Source organism: Sturnus vulgaris, chromosome 13 (genome assembly GCF_052056855.1).
Source record: "Sturnus vulgaris isolate bStuVul1 chromosome 13, bStuVul1.hap1, whole genome shotgun sequence".
Classification (NCBI taxonomy): domain Eukaryota; kingdom Metazoa; phylum Chordata; class Aves; order Passeriformes; family Sturnidae; genus Sturnus; species Sturnus vulgaris.
Window position 1 is genome coordinate 3,464,010 of NC_142255.1, and position 23,097 is coordinate 3,487,106.

At 40.0% G+C, this 23,097-nt stretch overlaps 1 protein-coding gene across 4 annotated transcripts in view; it reads right to left on the bottom strand.

The window, feature by feature from the left end:
* Nucleotides 1-23,097, bottom strand: part of UBE2Q2 (ubiquitin conjugating enzyme E2 Q2) — a 45,125-nt gene that overhangs the window by 4,182 nt on the left and 17,846 nt on the right. For 3 of the 4 annotated variants that reach the window (XM_014879191.2, XM_014879192.2, XM_088172351.1), the window contains exons 3-10: nucleotides 18,655-18,759; nucleotides 16,985-17,041; nucleotides 15,059-15,199; nucleotides 8,691-8,775; nucleotides 4,338-4,398; nucleotides 2,257-2,347; nucleotides 1,866-1,924; nucleotides 544-592 (exon numbers count right to left, since the gene is read on the bottom strand). In XM_014879191.2, coding sequence (XP_014734677.1) covers nucleotides 544-592; nucleotides 1,866-1,924; nucleotides 2,257-2,347; nucleotides 4,338-4,398; nucleotides 8,691-8,775; nucleotides 15,059-15,199; nucleotides 16,985-17,041; nucleotides 18,655-18,759 — 648 coding nt within the window. Of the gene's footprint in view, nucleotides 1-543; nucleotides 593-1,865; nucleotides 1,925-2,256; nucleotides 2,348-4,337; nucleotides 4,399-8,690; nucleotides 8,776-15,058; nucleotides 15,200-16,695; nucleotides 16,783-16,984; nucleotides 17,042-18,654; nucleotides 18,760-23,097 lie in introns of all 4 variants that reach the window. The other variant, XM_088172350.1, reaches the window with a different exon arrangement.

Sequence of the window (23,097 nt, forward strand, 5' to 3'; positions counted from 1 at the left end):
AAAAGACTGATCTCTAATGAAGTCAATTCAGGACGTTGGAAGAATTCTGCTCATCTCTGGCATTGCTTTGCCTTCCCAGAGCTCACAAGAGTTTCTGCCAGAGCCTGCAAGTAAGTTACTTCATTCATTTACTTATTTTAAGGAGAAAAATAAATCACTCTGTCTACACGAATCATCTATGACTGTAATAATTTTCCAGATCTGACTTGATGCAGTTGAAGAGGCTTCTAGAAAAAAAAACCAACATGTGTTGCTCCCCAGAACTCGCTCTTCACACTGCCTTCCTCACAGAAATTCTGAGAGCTCCAAGCTGACATGCTTGCACTTCCTGCCTCTTCCTCACTTCTCTTGTAAGCCATCCAAGGCAGAAAAGATCTCAAACAAGATCAGCAAGGCAAATCTTGTGGGATTGAGGTTTAATTCCACCATGTTTCTTTTAGAGTGTGTAACTTATTCCACACAGGGATTCTTCAACAAGGGAAGCACCTATTTTCATTATTTTCAGGCATGTTTTATTACCCAGATAACAGAGCTCATAGTCACCTGTTTAGTAAGAAGTTCCATGCATAATGCACCTCCACCTAGAACATACCTAGAAAAAAAATGTGAAAGAAAATATACTTGACATCAGCAGTTAGTAAAAAGAGGCAAGTGTTCACAGCACTTTAAGCTCTTGCCAGCTTGGTTCAATTCTTTGTTCATAAAGCTGAAATGCCCTTTAACCAGTAATAAACTAACTAGTTAGTTATGTTATACTTAGGCCAAGAAAATTAGCACTGTGAGACAAAAAAAAGGCTGTTTGCTAACTAGACTTAATTGAAACCACTGACTGAGCTGGTCTGCACAACTGCAGAGACCATGGAAAAAGGAAAGTTAATTTTTTATGGCTACTCTACATATGCATAGTACTGATTTGTAGCTAAAAGAAACCAACAAAGTTCAATTCTGTAAAGAAGTTTAACACCATTTCGAACTATGTAGGTGCATTTATAAATAATATGAGATAACCAAATCTTTTCTTGCTCTTTTCCTGTAAGTAGTTTTTTTAAACTTCAAAAACCCTTTATCCATTGTGCTGATGGGGACTCAGCAGAACACCTGAGCATGACAAAACCTGGACCAAGGGAAGAGACTTCACCATTGCCAAAATGTATTCTCTTCCATGATCCAGACATTTACACCTCATACATCCATATAACATTCAGAGGGAAATGACCACTAAAAAGCCATCCTTTTTCATTCTAAAAAGAAGTCTGACCACAGTGAAATTAGAATCCAATGAATTTTCTGGTGTTTGGGTCTGTTGTTTAGTTTTGAGAAAGCAGCACCTCTCATGAACCCTATTTAACTGCACTAACCACTTACTGAATTCAGGAAGAATACATGGCAATTCAAATCCAATCAGAATCAGCACCAGCTATCACAGACTGCATTTTCAAATGCAGGTATCATTTCCTGAGACCAGGAGATGCAGAAAATCCTTCCAAAGGTGAATTTAATCATCTCTCCATGGATATACACAAGTGCCACAGACAGCACTTTAACACGCTTTAGATTATATTTGGAGCATCTTTTCAATTAAATTAAGTGGTTTTGGATCAGCATTTGAGGAATTTTTAAATAAAAAACTTTACAGCAGTGTCACCAGCAAGGAGAGACAGTTCAGACCTTACAGCAAACTGAAGGCAACACAGGGCTCAAGTCCTGTTCAAAGCACCAACCCAGGGCACTCTACAACAGGAGAAGGAACAGCAATGTTCACCCCCACAGAGGTCACTTCTTACACATTATGGCAGGCACAGAGCTTTTCAACTTGGAGCATTTTTACCACAAAGCACAATTTCTGCAGGGCAACTCAAACCTACCCTCCCGTGAGCACAGGAGACACCACTCGCACAAAGGGAGGATCAAAAGGGAAGTTATCCTGTAAAGAATAATAAAAAAAAAAACAGGCTAAGGAAAATGCTGTGACATTGCTTCTCAACCAGAAAGTATTTAAATAGTCTTATTTGTCAAATCAGATTTGAAGTACTACAATTTTTCAGTTCTGTAAAAATTCACTTTCCATAGTACTGGCTAAAAAGCATTTTTCTGGGAAGCTTCAGTGTCGAACTTAAAAGTTAGTTTTCTTTTTTTCTTCCCTTTTTTTAATGCTACAGATCCATTATTACTCAAGTAACAGCTGAGGGTCATTTCAGTCACTTTCTATAGTTAGCCCCAAATTTAACTGCAGCTTTTCATCCCACAGATGCTTACCTTAAAAGAGAAGTTGAGTAAAATGTATTCTACACCTTCCTTTTCTTTTAAGACCTGAAGATCACTATGCAGTGGGCTATCAGGATCAACCCTATAAAAGCAGCAGGGGAGAGATCATGGATGAAGTTAATATTTTTACTACCTGTAAACAGTAATTCCTCTTAAAGACTTCCTTTATGTACTTGTAGTTTAAGGTGAACTGTAGGAAATTCTTGCCCTTTTTCCAAGTAAAAACTTTGCCACAAGATCAGCATGAGAACGTGCTACAACCTACTACATTCCCAATGCTATCAAGTGTTGCTTAAACACAGCACAAAATAAGCTGCTTATTTGAAAAGAGCAATTTTAATTCTCTTCAGTTCAGTTGTGTTCAAATAAGAGGGGAGAAAAACAGGAAGACTAGTCATCTAGTTTTCAGCACATAGTGAATCCTTTATGGAATATGTAATTGTAGTTCTGCATCAGCTGTTGAAAGTAATTTGCATCAGCAGAAGTACTAAAGCCAGCAGCTTCAGCTCAGCAGAATTTCAACAACTGTTTGTTCCAAAATGCTGGTGGTGAGCAGCCTGGCCATTAATTCAGACACTACTGGGTTAATCCCACCAAACTCTGACACCTCATCAGCTTTTAAATAGAAGAGACTAGTCAAAAACACCTGCAGCAAGCCAAACGTTAAAGGGACTGAAAGACCATTAAATCTAATCCTCTGCTACAGCTGATACTACAAAGTTATTAGATCTCATTTCAGAATTGCTTTGTCCCCATCCTACCAGTGTGAAATTATTTCAGAAATAAGTTTTCCAGTGCTTAGGAACCTCTCATTTCAAGCCATGGCTTTTGCTGGGCCAGTTCAAAAGGACTTGTTCTAGTAACAACACTGGTCCTTCCTCACACAGGCTCTTTCCTCTGACATCTACCCTCAGCTACTCTGCACATACTGCATTTGTTTCCAGACACTTTTTGCTGCAATAAACAAACATTAACACTTCTTCTTTTCGACATTCTGGAAGGCATTTTCTGCATGCACTCCACTTCCCCTTTTCTGAAGGCAGAAAATGAGACCTGTTCACAGCATTTGAACAGAGATTTCAAATCACTGCACACGGTTTGAGCACTTGGTTTCAGAAGTGCTCCATAGGAAGGCCTCCAATAATGTGACACAGATTTCTCTCATGTGTCATTCCTGCCATTTTCAGCCTCAAAACCTTCACGTGCCCATGATTACACTAAGAAGGAAACAAAACTATTTCAGCAGCTGGTGACCCAGTTTGCACAAGTCTCAGCCCTAGGATAAGGCAACAATTCCTACAGGCAGGTCAACTACTGTGCTGAAAGAGCCTCAGTCCTTCCCCTCATCCCCAGGACACAGCTGAGGCCATGGAAGCTCTTGCCTCCATTCCAGATGTTGCAGCACAGTTTGGGGAGGCTATTCCTTTCCTTAGGTGCTGTATAGGGATGGCAGCAGATGATCCTCTTACCAGGAGTCACTTCACACTAACACCTCTAGGATTGAAGTTATTGGGCTATGGGTGTAACAAGGTGAGTTATGTACTGCTTTTCACTTTGTGTACTAGGTGATGACAGAAGACAGGGTACATATCATTATATAACTCACATTTACATGATAGCTAAAAGTTTCAGTCCTGTGTGTCTGTTTAACTGTAGAAATAAACAACTAGTGACACTCAGTTCTGTTCTTTTCTACATCTTAAATGAAACTAGAAGCTGGATTTTCCTGTCATTAAAAACATTTTTAAAAATCATGCAAAAACTCTTGAAAAAAATTTTCATCATTTAAGGCTGCGTATTTTGGAGCAGTTTTAGAATTGAACAGTAATATCAGTTCATGCAATACACAATTGGCAGTGAAAAGCAGGTCTGTCTTTTTGCCAGCCCAATTACTGCAGTTCCATCTCTACACATCTCCTATGTATCAGAATTACAGCCACTATTTAGTGGCTACAATTACCATTACTGCTACTACTATTGTAACACACTATCTTATATGCTCATTCATCAAGAATCTCTCCAGCAATAATAAAACAGGCTGTTCAGAACATGTAAAAAGTTTATTAACTTACTTGAGAAGCTTAACATGCCACTCATACAAGCTGTCATTCACCAGTTCCACTGAATATATCCCTGTAGAAACAGTAAATGGAATTAATTATGCACTAAAACTGTAGATAGAAAACTTAGCAAAAAACAATCTTTGCTTTTAAATATGAATACTGTCAGCAGGTATAAGCAATGGGTAGGATACTGATGCTGAGGCATGTCCTTGCTCCAGTAGCAGATGCACTTCTGAGCAACTAGAAAGAAAAAGTGTTTTCACTTCTGTTAAAAAAATCCACATTAATCAATTTTTTTCTGGTACTTAACCATTTCACCCTCAAACCTTCCACTACAAATCCAGCTTGCTCATTGCTCACTATATTTTACATCCATTACACTACTAATATGTTTTTAAGACACTTTACAACACAGTGTGAGTGTGCAGCATGGTTTCACAGGTGCTCATCAGTACAGGCACACCAGGACAGCACACAGAGTATAGGCAGCAGAAACCCCCAAAAAAAGGAGACACTGCAGTGGATGAAGCACATTCCCAACAGCTGACTGAGGAAGCCAGGAAGATGCATCTGAAGAATGGAATGACCTGTGGGAGCCAGCTGGTGACTTTCAGCCTGTTTGTTTGAAGCATGTTAAACAACAGTTGTGCATTTCACTCCCAGGGAAGCATGGAAATGATCTGCCATTTTCTTGTATATTCTAAACTTCCTCTCTGCATAAATTCACAAGCAGCTCTGGAAAAAGCAATAAATCTTTAACCATCAGACAAGATTTAGAGCATGGTATCAGTCATGTACAAAAGTTAAACTTCTTCTTTCACAGAATATTCATGCATATAGACTAACCCACTATTATTAAACTCATTGCCTGGCCTAATATTTAGCAGCATCTTTGTTGCTGACATAATTAGTTGGAAGCCATATGCAAATCAGGAACCTGCCAAGGATTTCTGAAGGCAATACAACCACCAGATTGCACTCACCACATTCTCCCCAAGGAATGGGGGGTATTAATTTCTGAGTTTTATTATTCTAGCAGAAAAATAAACTTGCAGTTGAAACTTATTAGCATTAGTACTTAGAGTACAGATGACATTTCAAGTTGTCCAGACACCTTTATTTCTAAAGCATTTCAAAGCTGGCACAGAAGTTAAAGCACCTATGTTTGTTTCTCCTGAGTGCCACTAACAAGTGGATACTGCAGCCAAGAGCACAATTTCTAATTTTACCATGTCCAGAATAACAATATAGGCCTGAACACATACTCACTGTGCTATCCATGTCCCTTTTAATCAGCAGCTACTTCAGAGACATGACATCTCTGTTTGAGGATCAACCAAAGGAGCTATCAAGGCTTTTTTCCAATTCCCCAGATCCAAGGACACTATTTTCTGAACTGACCTTAGTGTTAGTCACAAACTGGAAGAATTTCAATTTGTACTGCTCTGATGTAACAACAAGAGCTGACATTCAGAACTCTGCTCATTGTCAACTCCCATTAATGACAAATCTATTCCATTTTTGTATCCAGAATATTTTCTTCCACCTGCACCCAGATGGGAGCAAAGAATACTCGTTACAGACAAGGCAATAAGTTACAGCAAGGCTCCTGACACTGCTAAACAATAGAAGATCACAAGAGAACTTCCATCCCTTTGTTCACTCACTCAGCCTCCAGCCCCACTCCTGCCCTCCTCCTTCCACCATCCTGGGCCTCCTGTCCTTACCCACAGTTCCTGTCCTCCAGCTCCAAGGCTCACACACTTTGCCAGCTCCCCCGAGCCAGGAGCTGCAGGAGGGCTCTTCAGAGACAGGCTCAGCTCAGGACTGAGCCTTCCCACCACAGCAAAACTGCAGCAGCCTTTCAGTCAGCCACAGAGCATCTGGGTCTCCTCAGCACCAACACCAGGGGGGCTCCATGTCAAAAAGCATTTAACTTATAAATAGCAGTTTTTGAGAAGTCCTTAATTTAGGAAATGAATCAAGGTAGGTTCCTCTTGTTTAAACACAAGATGGGGCTTTTATTACTGAAAGGTGATCAAGTAAAGAGAAACCCACAGAACCACAAAGCAAGCAAAAAAAAAAAAGAAATTTAAATGTAGAAGGAAAAACACTTCCTTTCAAAACAGAGGCAACATCTTACTTAGGGCAACATTACTATATCAAAAAGTAAATCCCATACAGTCTTTGGATAAAAGCAGAGAATTGAACTCTATATGAATTATATATGAATAAAACAGATGCTAAAGATATGAACAGAAAGATTTCATTTAATATCCCCAAATTCTTTGCTTCTTGCCCTCCTTTCCCAATCCCCTAAAATTACATAAAGTCATTTGTGAATCTCAGTCTGATACGTGGAAATGAGAGAATCTTGCTTTGCAGGACTTGTGGCTCCCATTATCTGAACAGGTTAATGAAACTGCCTAATTCATAACAGAATATCTTAATTTGCTGGAATATTTTTTGCTTCTGTCAGCTTGTAAGAAAATTATTTTCTGTTTCTTTAAGGGCAATTCTTCTCCTAGATTTCCCAGGTAGATAAGCAACTTTGCTATTGAGAGCAAGCTTGCAATCTACTGTCAGTCCTAAAAACACATAACCTCATGCAAACTAAATCAAGTCATCCTTACCCAACTAAAACTCAGCCTTAGCCTGACTTGTACAAAGAAATGATAACAGCATTAAATTACCTTGCAACAATTACCAGAACGTGGGAGTTTCACAATGGTTCCCCTTGTGCATCAGTAGGAAGAAATTAAATTTAGGGTAAAATGGACCATGGGGCAAATACTCTGAACAAAAATGACATTAAAAAACCAATTAGCTGCCACAGCCTGTGCACATGGTGCCAGTTACCTAACAAAAGGCAGAACTAGGCTATGGAAGCAGGAGTTCTGTGAGAAGGAAAAGAACTGGGAACAGAAATTCACTCAAGGTCAAAGAATAAATGAAACCATAAGGAATGAATCTAGGTAAGTTTTATAACAAACAGCATCAATTTACTGGCAAAAATGCAATAAATGTGTCAGTAGGATGGTGTTTCAAAGCAGAATTGCCATCATCCTCGTAGTGTCAACTTCCACTTGACACCACTTCATGACCATGTTTTAGAGATCAACACGAGGCACCCACTTGCAGTATTTTTACAAATTTCCTAAGTCATAAGCTCTAAGTTACTGCACTCACCCCTTAGAACCTCAACTTTCTGTAAAGTTTAGCAAGATTTGCTCTTGCTCATAATTTAGAGTAGGCTTTCCTACATCAAGATCAGTCTTTTGCAGCTTGTTAAGGTATGTTTATTTAAAGCCAAAAATGGCATTACTAGAGATCCTACACCTCCCCTCAAACCACAACTGCCCAGGGGTCCCACCACACAACTGAGCACCCCACAGCACTCCTTACAGGCTGCTGTGCTCCAGCCAGCTTAGCTCAAATCACCAAAACAAACCCTGAAGGTCAAAACTGGGCAGGAAAGCATTCCCCATGATTTCACACAGACCTGTTCTAGCCCCTCCCTAGAGCCACTAGCCCACTCCTTCCCAGAGAGATGTGCTTGGGGCACACTGGCAGCACTCAGGTGCAGCAGAGCTAAAAGGAGGAGGCTGCATTAGATCAACACTAGGTCACCCCATCAAATTTATACCCCAGACATTTTATAACTGTCCCCAACACTTCCATGGATGAAACAGTTGATCTCAAAGTTAAACATGAGAAATCAAAACAGGAACCTATTGTCTCTCCACCTCTGTTCTTTTACACACAATTAAAATGGCATTGCCAAGTGAGATTTAAGTCCACTAGAGATACATATGGACAAAAGCTCAAAAAGTGAAAGAGTATTTCAGTTTATACTGACTCTCTAATGAGGCATTGCTCCTGCTCCCACACTGGCTGCAGTGATGGAGCTGTCTATTTGGCAGACCTAGAGGAACACAACTTGCCCAAAATCTATGTAACTTCTATTTCTCATATGGTAACACTCAGACAATTCAATATGCTGAATCCTTTGCTGAGCTAGTTTAACTACAGCTCCTATAAGGAATAAATGAAACAGCCATCCACTACCTAAAGGTAATCACTGGTCATTATTCAAACTAATTTAATATACAAGCTTGTTTTCCACTGTAATTCACATCATTATTCCAAGCAATATATGTTCTGACTTTTCTCCACAAATAAACTACTTTATGTAAAAGGAGTATATAAAATGAATCTATGTATTTTTACATAAGTGCACACACAAACACGCACATATATAACAAACATGGGGCAATAAAACACAGAAAAGTTAGCAGAAAGTATTTCCCAAGAGAATTCATTTAAAGCATATTTTAAAAAGGGAAATCTGAGGCATTTTACCTGTTTTATAACTCTGTGATCTATATATATCCCTGAGTTCTTTCATAAGTCGATCTGAAGCCTGAACTGACCCAGAGACTGCACCCTGAAACAAACAAAAAAGACTCCAAGTAAGTGAAAAGCAATATTTACAAACAGCTTTACATTACAAAGTTACACTAACTAGAAGGTATTAACAATACATTAATTTCTGAAAAATTAAATATTCTAGTGAGCAAAGTCCACTCCAAAGAAGCAAGGCCCTCACTCTAAAGAAGCACATTAATATAAACTACTAAATGCTATAGGTGATACAAACTTTTAATCAAGGTACAACGGGTATTTTTCTGTAAAGGATCTAAAACTTTGTCACTTTAATTTCCAAGATGGATGCACAGTAAACCTCAGAGTGAAATATTTCATTTTACTTTCTGTTTTTACACACTAGGAAAAAGAGTAATCCTAATCCTAAGAATGAGCTTCTACACCTAAGGTTTTATTGCTTTCTCAGAGGCATATTTTTATTTGGTCATTGAAAAAGGTACAGGAGTTGGGAAGTATCCACTCTAGAACAGCAGCTTCCAGAGGAATAAGACCAACCAGTGAATTTAGAAAATGTGGAACAAAAGCAATATTTACTGCAACTGAGTGAAAAAAAAAAAAAATCAACATCTACACAGAGGAAGACAAAGGTAAGTAAACCTTAACATAGAAAATATTTCTTGTGACTTGTCATAGTTCTTGTGATTTATGCAACCAGGACAAAATCTCTTCTGTCCTTTTAGAGCTCAGTTCTGTACTGCTCAGCACCTCAAAGTGAGAGAAAACTTGAACCACATAATTTTCTTATATGTTATGTGATTACTCTGCTTATATATCCCACCCAAAATACCACTTTAGGTTCAAGAGTTTTGAAAAATAGAGAGATAAAAGTTAGCACTATAAGATTTAAAATACAGAATAGGAACAAGGATTCCAAATGAGCTAAGGTAGTTAGCACCCCAAACCCTGACCCTGTGACCCTTGGGCTTTCACCCAGTGTGTTTCCCAAGGGTAGATTATTCCATTGGACCTCTGCAGTTCCCTTCTGCTCCTGCTCTTCAGTCACTGCCACTGAAATGCAGGCTAACATATGGAGCTCATAAGCATGGCTGGGGGAGAAAGCATGACAAAAAAATAAACCACCCACTACCAAACAAAAAAGACCCATCTAGAATAATTCAGCCTGTCTCTATCACGTACTGAATGAGTAAGCTAATGAGGCTGCTTTTTCACTCCTCCTAAAAATTCAAAGATACTTATTTCTTCAGTTTCCTTCCAGACAATATGGAACACCTACAAACACATCCTTTTTGGACAGAAGTGTCAGAAAAGTATTTCTGGAAGAATATGAAGCAGCTGTGACCATTGCCTAATACCTGAAACATCCTCCCTGTTTGCATCAAGTCCACTGTGATGTTTTATATTCTGCAAGGTCTTAACTGCAGGACTGAATTACTTCTCAATAAAAATTACAGTTACTTGATGGTAAAGGCTCCACATAGTCCTCTGTCTTCTCTGTCCAGTAGTATCAAATAATACACTTAGCTCCACACTAGAATCTGTAGACTTTTCTTTTAAGGCCATTCATTTGCATATGCTTTTGGATTTAATTATGCAGATTTCTGAAATTCCACTAGTTTTTCTTAACAAACCAGTATGAAAGATGAACCATGTAATTAAACATGCAAATAACAGACAACTCCTTCCATCTGATCAAACAAAAGCTACATAAAGAATTTCTCAGTTTACTACGTGCCTCTCTATAGAGCATTATCAGACAAAGAAAGGATTTCTTGAACACCAAGTACATGAAATCTTATGGAAAGAGGTTGTTTATATGCAATATCTGCATATTACTACTATTAACACCTGCTATTTACAGATTAGCTGAAAAAGGGCAGCATCACACTTAACCAGTTAACACAGCAGTGGTCACCACCATTCTTGGTACAGATTGCTGTGCTTTGTGAGCATTAAGATTGAGACTCATCAGTATGTTGTGCCTGGAGGAAAGATTTCATAGACCAGTGTCAAGACTTTGGTTTTCTTCTGAGCAGATCCTTGCCCCTTCCACTGTATTTCTTACTGAGAGAAGGAATTTTCTTACACTTTTCACAGATTGCCAACCTATAAATATAGGCAATTTAAGAGCAAGTTAGATGGTCAAAGACATAGTGTGGGAAAACTACCTCTCTCCATTCTCTGCATCTCCACTTCCATCCAATTGAACTACTGAATTTCTATACATGATGTTGGAACTTCATCTTGGCAAATGAAAATTTAAGTATCTCCTGTACTGGAAACATTTAAAACTCAAAGCTTAACACACCCACTTCCCCCTGACTGCCATTAAAACTGCTGATAAATGAGGTGGTATTGAAGAGGTCAGCTGTATTGTGTAAGCAAGCCTCAGCACACTTTGTCCATAACAGTGTTTTTCACCCTTTGCTTTCCCTCTAGGAGTTTCTGGTTGTGCTGCTCACTCCTTATATAGGAGCATTAAATATAGTTACACTTGCTACTCTAAAGAATGGATGGCCTGTAAACCAGTAACCTACAATCAGGAGAAAGAGGATAGCAAGCTTAACTTAAGCAGTTTAGCACAGGAGCTTATTTGATGTGCTCTGAACTACCCTTGGAGGAACCTGCAGAGGAAGGTAACAGCTAAACCTGATGGTAAGCCTAATGCCAAACAGCACTGCTCTGAAGCACGTCTCCATTCTGGTGTCACTTCAGGGTTTTGGAGCTACTGTAAAGTGCAGTTGAGAGGAGAGCACGACTTGCATCCCACCACTGCACGATACAGAGCACTGAGGTCAGTTTTGACTACAGTGATACTAAAATTAAAAACTTTTTCCATAACTCACTACATGCAAGTTATCATTTCAAAGACTGAACTCAGATATAAATAACAGTATCCTTCTGGAAAAGTGGGACTTGATACTCCAAGGGAGATAAAGTTCCCATTTCTCAAATGGTGACAGTAAAATTTATAGTTGCAACTGCCTCAGACGTAAGTGGTCAGTCATGGGATCTGACAGGTATCTGTCACGTGGGGCTGATGCCAAGAGCAGCAAGGCAAAGCCATTTCATCTAAGTAGCTAAATGAGATGCCAGACCAGACCAAAGTGACTTTTCCTAATAAGTAATCAAATAGGCACAAAAATCTCAATCATCCTGTCCTGTACCAGCATATTTTGTGGCTCTCCAGAACAATGAGCAGGTAAGCTGGAGAAATCCCTGCTACAAGAGGCAAGCATCTATGCTGACAACATGCCAGTTGCTGAGAGCTGCAAATAACAGAAATACCTGATGCAGGAATTCTCACAGCCAAAACTGTTGGACATGAAAAATATTCAGAGATGCATCACTACTGTCCTGTTCTCAAACTCTTCCCCCAAGGACGAGCCACAGCTGGAAACATGAAACTCATGGTGCAGTTGGACCAGCACTTGCCATTGCCCTGCTGTACTAAGGCCACAGAGACACCAGGGCTTTTTTCCCCCCCGCTTCCAACCCTCAAAATGCACCCACAGCCTGCTCTCCTCACCAAGTTATAGGGGGTAGGAGGTGCAGGTCACTGCAGTTTTATATCCAAAGATCTGATTGCTTGTTTTTGGTTTGATCAGAAAAACACTGTGAACACATCAGAACACTACAGGAAACCTCTTCACTCAGTACATTTCAGGAGATTTAGCCACAAGACCAAAAATTACCTGCTGAAACAACACATGAGAACTTCTCCAAGATAATAAACTGAAATCTAAAATGACCCAAAAAGAGCTAAAGAACACAAGTTCATCGTCACTGAACTTTCTCCATATTTGTACAGGAGCACATTCATTCCTGGAAGTTAAAGTAGGTTCATACTTCCTTCAAGGATTAGACTAAAAATAGAAATGACACCTTAGATTTCATACAATCTGAAGATGAAAGTAGAGACATTGGAGACTTCTAAAGGGAAGTGCTTAAACTCCTCAGTATGAAATAGGAAAAGCTAATAGCATTATCTAAATAAGAAAGGCATTAATCTCTAAAATGACTGTGGGGAGAGACCTCTGAAAAGCAAGCAGCAGCAAGTTGTTAAATATTTGAAGTTAATGATTCCAGTTCAAAGACCTTTTTTAACTCCAGGTAACCAAGTGGCTCTTTAAAGTTATTACAATGTTAAGAGGAGGATTAATTCTTGCTCCAAGTTACATACTGTACCATGAGCCAAATTTATTTCCTGATGCCAGCAAGAAGAATGGGATTAAGGATACTGCCAAGGAAAGAACTCATTTACAAAGTTAGTAAATACACACTCTTAACTTGTACAACACACATAAACCCTAAACATTCCTATGGCAACACCTTGAGAAGCAGAAAAATGTCTTTAACCTATCAGGAGTAAATGAGAATGGGGTGCATGCACTGCTTTGCCATGAGCCTGATCTGTAACTCCAGTCTGTACTGCAGCCAAGTGCAGAGAGGACAGCCCATGGACTTGGGCCAAAGAACATGGAAAGGAACTGCAAAGTCTTCTGGCTGCCCTGGGCACCAGTCAAAGCCCTATATTATGCTGCACATTCCCTTTTCCAACAAGCAGCATGTAAATGGCATGGCTTTGTTTTACTGGCCTCTGCTGAGGAACCAGAGCATCCCAAAAGGCTGCAGGGCTCCTGTGAAAAACCACACTAGGTTTAGGCACTGCATTTGGGTTTGTGAAACTCATCCTGCCCTCTAAGAAACCCAGTTGTGAGGGCTGTACAGATTTAAATTTTGCTTTGTGTTAGGATACTCAGCAAACTTCTGCTGTCCTAGAGCATGGTTAACACATTCTATCAGAACCCCCTGTTTTGGCAGCAAGGAGGACCAATAAAGTGCTACTGGGTTAGCTCTTTCCTGGGTCAGTAGCACAGCTATAGCTTTTGGTTCTCCAGCACCTGAGAGTAAACTCTGACAAGTCCTTGGAGAAATTATTTCAGCAGCACAGCTATTTCTGGTGACCCACAAAAATACCACAGTTCCTCAGCAGCAGTTGAATACCCTGTTCCCTCTACTCAGCTGACCTTGTTTATGCACCAGCATCAACGAGAGTGTCTTGGCATGAGAAATAGCTATTATGTAAGTTGAATCTGCTGTTGTCAAACAGAAAACCAACAGTGTTCATTTCAGCTCCACTAAATGTGGAGGGAAAAAGCAAAAGGAAAGGCAGTATTTGTCAAATGGGAAAAGAACAGATAGCAAAAGGAAATCTGCAGTTTTAGGAGGCTTTCTGCACCAAGGCAGAATGCTGACACTACAAAAACCTTTTTTCTTGTCTACCAAAATTTAGATGATTGTAAAGCAGGCCGTGCCTTTCAGGCTGCAAGAGGATATATTTTCCTTAACAATTAAAGACTCTTTACTATTAGGAGTTGAGTTACACACAAACACACAAAACCTCACTAGGTATCTTCTCAAACTGTGAACATTCAAGTTTAGACAAAACCAGTAAGTGACACTTGTGCTTATGGTTAGCCAAGCCAAACCTGACTAGGCTATACAGCCAAAGCAGTTTGGGACCTGACATCTACCTGCTTTTAAACCCTGCAATGCCAATCAGGTTTGGGTGTCAAAATTTAAAAACCCTTTGGATTATACAGATCATGAACAGAAGTATTAAAATTTTTTACACATTTTAAGCCTCTATGAAACAAAAGCTTTTGATTTCTTTGGGAGTCAGGGTAAATGAAATTAAGGCTGTATGACATCACCACAGCCTCCTACATGCACCTTTGAGAAGGAGAAGCCCCTCTGGAACCTGGCACTTGGGACAGAATGCTCCTAAGCCTCTGGAGAACAAGCACTTTTTCTACAACTGCCTGCTGGCAAGATCACTTAAAACTGACAAAGCTTCAGAGCTCTGAAGGCCCCTTACTTTACACATGGCAATAAAAAAAGTGCCAACAATCCACCACCTGTCAGTAATTTCCAAGTAGCACAGCTATGACTGAAAAATAAACTCATGCATAAAATGGGTTTAAAGCACAGGTTTACCAAGTATTTTAAGTCACCCATGACTTTTAGTACAGGCAATTTTAATTATGACTTTAGTATTTTTACTTTAATAAGGGTTTGGCAACAAAGTCACACTCACAGCCTAGATGCATTCTGCTGATTCTGCAAGAAGTAATATTGGTAACAGACACCAAGCAAGAAACAGAGGGACAACCACATGGACACCTCTGGAGATGAGCAGTTAAACAGTCATCTACAGGTTAATTTATGTCTAGGTGCATGGTAATGGGCTTTCTTTGCTGAAAACCATCTCTATTTTAAAGTCAGAAGTATTGCAAAGAAGAAGCATGGAATCATTAACTCACATTTAAGTGATCTTGCCTTTGATTTTTTCTGATTTTTTCTAAGATTGCAAGGTTCTCTTTTTCAATGCCTTCATCCTCAGATTTCTTCCCATCAACTGGTTCCTCCTCCTTCATATCATAGTGATCCAGATCTTCAATGTCCTACAGGAGAGAGAGGTTAATTGTAAGTAACTGTACTGAGCTCTTCATTCAATGAAACCCTCTCCAAGGGCATGTGGGATACAGCCACATACTACACAGCACTATGGATTTGTGATTGTTGGATGTCATTTCTGTTTTGTTCTAACTTCACCCCCAGCCAACATATCCACTGAAGTACAGGGAGCCTTCATAATACAACTGCAGCCCAAATTCAGTGTGTTTCTGGTCACAGAAACAAGCACAACCTCTGCAGGAAGACAGGATTGTAAAGAATTAGCCCACTGAAGTAGGCAGCAAACCAGACTAGAGAATCCAAAAGTACCCCAAGTTAGGGTGGCTCCAAGATGTTTTCAAAAGCAGACTCTTGCAATTAGAATCCTAGCTATACCACACTTCTTGCAAGCAGTGATTAACATATCTGGCAGGGCTACAGCAACCCTTCAAGAAAGTTAAATATTAGAAAACTGTGTACTTTATTCAAGGTTAACATTTCAGCTGAAGATTAGATGCAGTAATTTTGGAATCAGGACACAAGACAAAATTCTGTGGTCAGGCATTCTGCTCACACGAGCCAACACTTCAGTTCCACATTCTGTACCAAGGCACTAAACCCCTGCACTCTGTATCCTGAGACAGGCTCATCTCACATGGCAGGAAAGCTCAGGCTCAGGGATGTCCTATGTCACAAACACCTGGTGCATTTGACAACGCTGCTTCCTTCACCTGTAACAGACTTTAGACTGGGTGTTCTTCAAAATGCTCATGTTTCTCCAATGACAGAGCTGAGGAATTGTGAACTGCTTCTCCATTTAGAACTGGGACTGGATTACAGGCTGCAGATATCACTGCCATGCACAGCCCCCTGACAGCTCATAAGCAATGGCAGACCATTTCTTTTTTGTACAAAGTAACCCAAAGAGAATGCAAAAGGCTACTCTAGCAGTCTGCAAGCAATCAGAGCCTTGAGACACCACCTTTACAGAAACACCAGCTCCAGCAAACAGTCTGGATCAGGTTAAACATGGTGCAAGAAAGGCTGCTTCAAATTAATTTAACAACTTGGTAACATTTAGATCCTTCCTATAGGAAGATCATTTATTCAGAGAGAGTTGTTTATTCTTCATTAAAAATCTAAATCTGAAGTAGTCAGAACAGTTCTACTATAAAAAGGCAATCTGTGGTGGTGTAGAAAGCAAGCATCTTGGAGTGATTCTAATGTGTAGCAGAAGCAAGGAAAAAGGGTGATTCTTACAACTAAAAAGCTCATTTAAGAGAGCACCATGTTGCCAGACATGAACATAAAAGTTTAGTGTGTCTGTTTCAATGTCCTTCCATTTCCTTCAATTTATTACACTCAAATACTAGTTCACCCATTTAATGAGTCAGCAAACTGATTTAATCTTAGCCAGTCTGCTTCAATTTGGGAGGCACTTCCAACTGTATCAGAGCCAGTTCACATGCTGCTTGAAATAGGAGTTAACAATGCAAAAACTTACTGATTTGGCACACAATGTTATGTATTGTTTGACTAAAGCACAAACAGATGTCCAATTCTCTGTATCCAAGTACCTCACAGCTGAGATCTAGGTTTAAGAAGAAAATTTCACTAGTTTTCTGGTTGAAGGGAAAGCTGACATTCAGGTAAACATCCAAATTTTAATTATCTTTTCTGTTGAGCTCCAGGGAGGTTACATTTTACAGTTTGGTTTAATTATTAGCCAGACATTGCAGAGCAAAATGCCAAAATTCTACTAGATAAGACAACAACCTCATATACAGACATACTTCACCCATATCTTCTTCTTCCTCCTCCTCTGATGTAACTTCTTCTGTTGTTCCATTCTGCAATACAGCAATGAGGGTTCTGCATAAATTCTGCATATGCTTTTTGCTTTCAAAATCAGCAAGTCTACTCTCAAAGAGAGTATATAGCAAATACAGTAAATGCAAAAGTTACATGTTAAACTTCAGTCCTTTGCAGATGAGGGTAAGATGCAAAAAGATGCTTTCCTGGAGTATGACAGCAAAGAGATTTTTGCATGAAGCAAAAATAAATAAAATGTCTCAATTAATTCCAATGAAGTTATAAGCATAAACTTGAGTTTCAGATAAGGAACATTTTATTCTGAGACAGTGACAAATGCAACAAACACATCAATTGGGTTAAATCAACAGCCCCATAACCATTAAATCAGATCATGATTCTGACAAGAATCCATCTACATCTATACCCTAGAAAGAAAAAGCTCAACCAACTTTAGACCTCTAGAACTTAATGGATTCTTTTTCTCACTACCTAGAACTTTCATGCAGCCACCACTATTGTCATGTAGCCACTGCTATTTGACTACTTGAGGAAATACCAAAACTATACATAGAGTTCATTTTTATGCCTTTCTCTTTCAGGATGCCACTCCAAGCTCAGGAAGTCTGAGCTGCAGAAATACTCAGGAGCATTCTGATGTGCTTGTCTTCAGCTTACTCTTCCTCTGGCAAAGGAAGAATGACACTGCTCTAGACAATACATGGGACCAGATGAATCTTTGGTCAGAGTCACTAAGGCCCTTCTTATTTAACTTGAAACTGTCTGACATTTCTGGTTAAGAAACCCTCCATGAGTTTGTTTTTGAGTTTCACAACATGTGAGACCCTCCACAAAGTTGCACAGCCCATTGCCTTACAGCTGCACTGCTGAGTGGGTAGCTCAGAGAAAAGACCTATGGAATTACAATTTGGTACATGACCAAAAATTAAGCAAGTTATTTGTTATTACTGTAGTACTGTCACCACAGGAAAGCCATCTGTTACTCTACAGGAGTATTTTAGCTATCATGTCATCTTAATGTGTGCAAGCAAAAGAACATCCTGTAATCTTATTAAAAACACAAAAAAGAACAGTTACTGTCAGTTACCAATTCTGTTTTCAGCACAATACAAAACATTTTGGTTAATAAGAACACCTCAAAGGCCTTCACAATTCTTAATTTTTCAAGTGCACTCCCTACACTAAGTAGCATATGGCCTTGATATCCCACGTCTCTGCAAGGGATTGAAGAAGGAAAACATCAACAGTAGTTCATCCAAGCACACACTGTGAAACAGATATTCTTCAACAAAGAGCCAAATATTCCAGAAAAAGTAAGTTTGGGAAGCACTCCAAGTGCTCAGAGATTGGCTCAAACAGTGTTTAGGAGGGAATTAAACTTGACAGCACTGCTATCACATACACACCTTTCAGTGATACAGAAACTTCAAAGGGAATTGTGTAATATTATCACACCATTATTAAATGGATTTTGCAAACAAAATCCAGATTGAAGACATAACACAGCAGTGCTTCATATCTCAGCTCTGGTTTACACAAGGTTTAATCATTCCCATTATCTTATTTCTTGGTATTAAAAAAAACAACTCCTGTGCTGGCATAAGAAGGTGTCCACAGCTTTTTAATTTACCTGTCCAGCTGGCAATGGCTGATCTAACATTTCAACATCTGGATGCTGAGGAAGATTATATAATCTGCAGAGGTCACATATTAATCGCTTCAGCTGCTGAAGAAGCTACAAAAAACAAGAAAAGATGGTTGTGTTTATGTAAATCAAAGCACAGAGAAATGTATTTTGAATTTTCTTCACACATTGATACTAAACTTAAAGCCAGTGTGCAGCATTTAAATCTGCTCAGGCTGGAATAAATTTCCTCTGCAATCTTTGTAGTGAAGTCCCCACAATAGAAACTCAAGGACGTGGCAAGTTAACCATGACTCCCATTCATCTTCCCGTGTCTAAGAAGAAAGCCATGAGCAGAAAAACAGTGTACCCTGACAGCAGCATCTATTGCAAACATGGGTGTCTGAGCCACACATCACTATGGAATAAGCAAATGGTCACATTCCAGGAGACAAAGTGGGCCATTCCCATTACCCAGCTTAAATAACCAGACCTTCAAAGAACCAAGGAGGAACAGTCTGATTTTCCATAACTGGAATTCCTTTACAGGGCACACAGTGAGGCAGTAGGAGCAGGACAAACCCTGTCCAAGTCCCAGGAGCCAGGCAGGCTCTGAGCTGGAGCACAGGCACTCTGCTTGCTGTATCTTGTGTCAGGGTGAGACACAGTCTGTCACTATCTGACTTGTGTTTCCAACCTGCAGCTTCTGTTAACTGCAAACTATGTAACACCTCACACTCACTAATGCAAGCCAGAAAAAAATGTACTGCTGCAGCAAACATCTAGTTTGCTCTTTGATCACCACACTAATTCAGTTGATTTCTACAGCTGTTCACTTTCTCTAGGCAGCTTCAGATTCCTAGTTAAGGCCAAGACACAAAAGACTATACTGCTGCATTTCCTAACTTTCCTGCCTTTGCACAGCTATGTCAGGAACACAAAAAAAGGACTGCAAAACTCATTTGTAAAAAGGTTAACACCTCATTATTTGCAAAATAATACCCTAGATGAAGCTTGCAGAAATTATTCATCCATTTACGGATTTTTCTTCTGGATACCAAGGAGATTTGTCTTGTCACTTTTGAGGGCAGTGTGCAAGACAGTCATTTCTGCACACACACTCCAAAATAAATGTCTAAAGCCTTGCTCTGGCCAGTTTAAATGCTCTCACCGTACTCCACTGGAAGGGAAAAATTCAGTCTCTCCAGGGTTAAGAGCTCATTTCCAAGCTCAAATCACTAGCAGTGATAGCATAAGGGCAGCATTTGCCTATCTGAAAGCTTCAGTGCTTTTCCCTTCTACAGCAGAATTCCACCCTGTGTTTCATAGGAATGTTATTTATCCATCTGGGGCCATGAACTGGAATACCAGCCTGCATTACAACACTATCACACCATGTCTCTTGTTCCTGCATCATTTATGATAGTCAACCCAACCCCAAAATAAAGCAGATTATCAGCCTAACTCAAAAACAAAGCAGGTATCACCAAAAGGACTGGGGCACAAGCACAGTCTTTCTTAGGAGTATATACAGGAGACATGAAAGGTTTTGGCAAAATCCCTTCTGTAACAGTCCCATTTCTCATCAGCTTTAAGACTCTACACTCGTTTGAAGCTTCCTGGGTATCCAGAACATCAAGAAATCTTTTAGCAGACAGGAATCAGGTTCATCAATCAAAAAGTTAGTTGCCAGATAGAATCACAAGTCCTAGAACTATTATTTTCTGTTTGTACAAAATGCTTAAAGTTGCACTGCTACACATTTTGTTGAGAAACCTCTGCACAAACATTGCCCTATGGAGAGCTGAAGCATAAACCATACAATTCCAGGAGCTATAATTTTTCTCACAAGGTCAATAATTTGTTTACATCTTCTGTGAATCATACAAAAATAAATCTAAGCAGTGAAGGAAGACTGCACCATAGGCACTGGGCTGGTCAGTTGGCACTGGCCTTGGAAAAGCAGATGAACACAGTACTGGATGTGCCTTGACAGAGAGACAATAAGGGCTGGAGAGTTAAGAACTGCTTCCTGCCCTGCTTCCTCCACTCCCCCTCCTCCCCACAACAGGTCCTGTCAGCTGAGCTGAAACTCAGAAGGGATTTCTACAGCCAGGACCTAACACACTGTGAGCTTCCCTCACTCCCGAGCACAGCAGCACAAGTAAGGAGCAGGGACACCCTGGAGACAAGGAGGGGCTGGCACAGGCTGGGCCGAGTCACAGCTGTGCCTGGCAGGGGCCTCCAGCAGCTTTGCACCTTCTCACTTCCACTGGCACCACCCTGTGCCCTAGCACACGATGTGGCAGCTTATCAGCTTGGTGGCAGATCAGCTCCTATGTGCTCCAGCACACGATCACCATCTCTGCATGAAGGGGGAGGCAGAGACCTGCTGAGAGCAGGGATCCCCTTCCCTGGCAGGATTCTACATTGCAGGGTCAGCTTCATGCAACTCACACTGCAGCTCATTCTTCTAGATCAGCTGCTTTGCTTGAAATCCGTGTCTACAATTTGCAAAGGTGGTGGCAGAGCAAGAAGCTGATCCTGTCTGTACAACCCTTCCACCCTTCTTCCTTATTGCTGCATTTTTCCTCCACAGGAGTTAAATTAATACCATTGATCTTTCTGCCATGGATCACCACCACTGTTATCCCTTGTCCTCTGCTCATCTGTATGAAAAATCACAGGATAATTTGAGCTGAAAGGCACGTCTGGAAGACACCTGATCCAGCCCTGTGCTCTAAGCAGGGCCTGGCAGGGTTTGGTATGTGTTGGTATGTACATGAACAGACTATCAAGAGGGAGAGCTGATTTCTGTCATGTATCAACAATTTAAATGTATTTCCAGGGTAACTTCACAGGCTTGACTAATGTAAAATGAATGCTTAACACACACACTTGGAGGCTACTGAAGAAAAGTGAGCTATCAGGACACCAGTAGTTTCCCTGGAATACAAACTGCCTAAAGCACAAAGTAAACAGCAACCAGAACCCACAGGGTAAAGGAGCAATGTGAATAGCCTGCAGAAAGGAAACCCTCAAGTGACCAAATACAGTACACTTATAAATTTGTTATAACAATTATAATTAATAGAAAAATAACAAAAATGACATCAGTAGAATATACATTCTCTACAATTTTTAATGCTTCAGGAGTTCTGAGGAGCTGGTGGTTCTTCTGGACACCATAATGCTGGTTTAGAACACAAATATCTCTTGGAATTTTGTTTCCTATCTTAATGTCCTGCACATCCAGTAACAGTTTAGAACAATTTTTTCTGAAACCCAGCCTACACTAGGAGGCCTTTTTTATGTGTGAAGAGACCTTCCTAATGCAGTTTGAAAGCATTCACAATTTTAGGATACCTTTGATGATATTAATATCCTGCTGGGTTCACTATGAAACACCCTGTTTCCTGATTACCAAGAAAAATGAATTTAAGAAGTACAGTTTAAGCATAGAGAGACTTAATTATTCTATGTGTCTCTACCTACACCCACAATATCTATATAAAAATAAATGCATCAATACATCTTAGCCTACCACTGAGAAAGTGCTGAAGAAGGGTACAAATGGAAACAGAGGGAAGCAATAATTGTCACTTGGAGTGTGGCCACTACTTGGCTATCAGGTAGCAGTGACAGCACCTCCCCTGGCCTCCCCCACACTCAGCAGCCTCAGGCAGTTTCAGAGTACAGCAAAGCTGATTCCTGCATTTTGACTCCCAGTACAGAAATAGCTGCTGCCACACTGGGAGCTTGCAAGAGACAACATAATCTAAAATATTAACACAGAAGCAGTGCACTTCAAGACATGAGCTTATCCAAGCTGTAAACATACTTATGCCAGGAATTGTGTACTTACTCTTGACATCTTCCATGCAACTTAAAGGTCTAGAGTGTGAGAATTAAAGCTGCCTCTCTGAATTTAAGCCCATTTCTCCATTCAATTTAAAAAGCAAGCCTTCAAATAGTCTAGAGTAATACTTAACATCTCATGAAATAAGGTTTGAGGCTTCAGACTTGCATCATGTAACTTCCATCACATTAAACAGAACAAGGGAATTGCAGTAAGATTTCTCTCTTACATAGCACAGCCACTAGAAGGCAGATTGCAGTTTCATACTTAGGAAGTCTAAAGTGAGGCTGATTTTCAGAAGGAAATTCAGGAGACACTAGGGGCTGGAAGAAGTCTGCAGCCTCTTCATCTGCTGACTGAAACTTGTCCAACATTGACAACCAAGCAGCTGAGCTGTCCAGACCTGATGATATCCATGTTGATCAAATTCTTAATAATCTTTCAACACTTTTAGTGTTTCAACAAATTTTCATAGCAAAAGCAGCATGCTGGTGCAAGGTAAGTAACACAGTTTCAGACCCACTGAAGATATTCCAGGAAACACATGTATGATTTCAACATCATAAACCAGCTTTCGTTTTTACCATGTC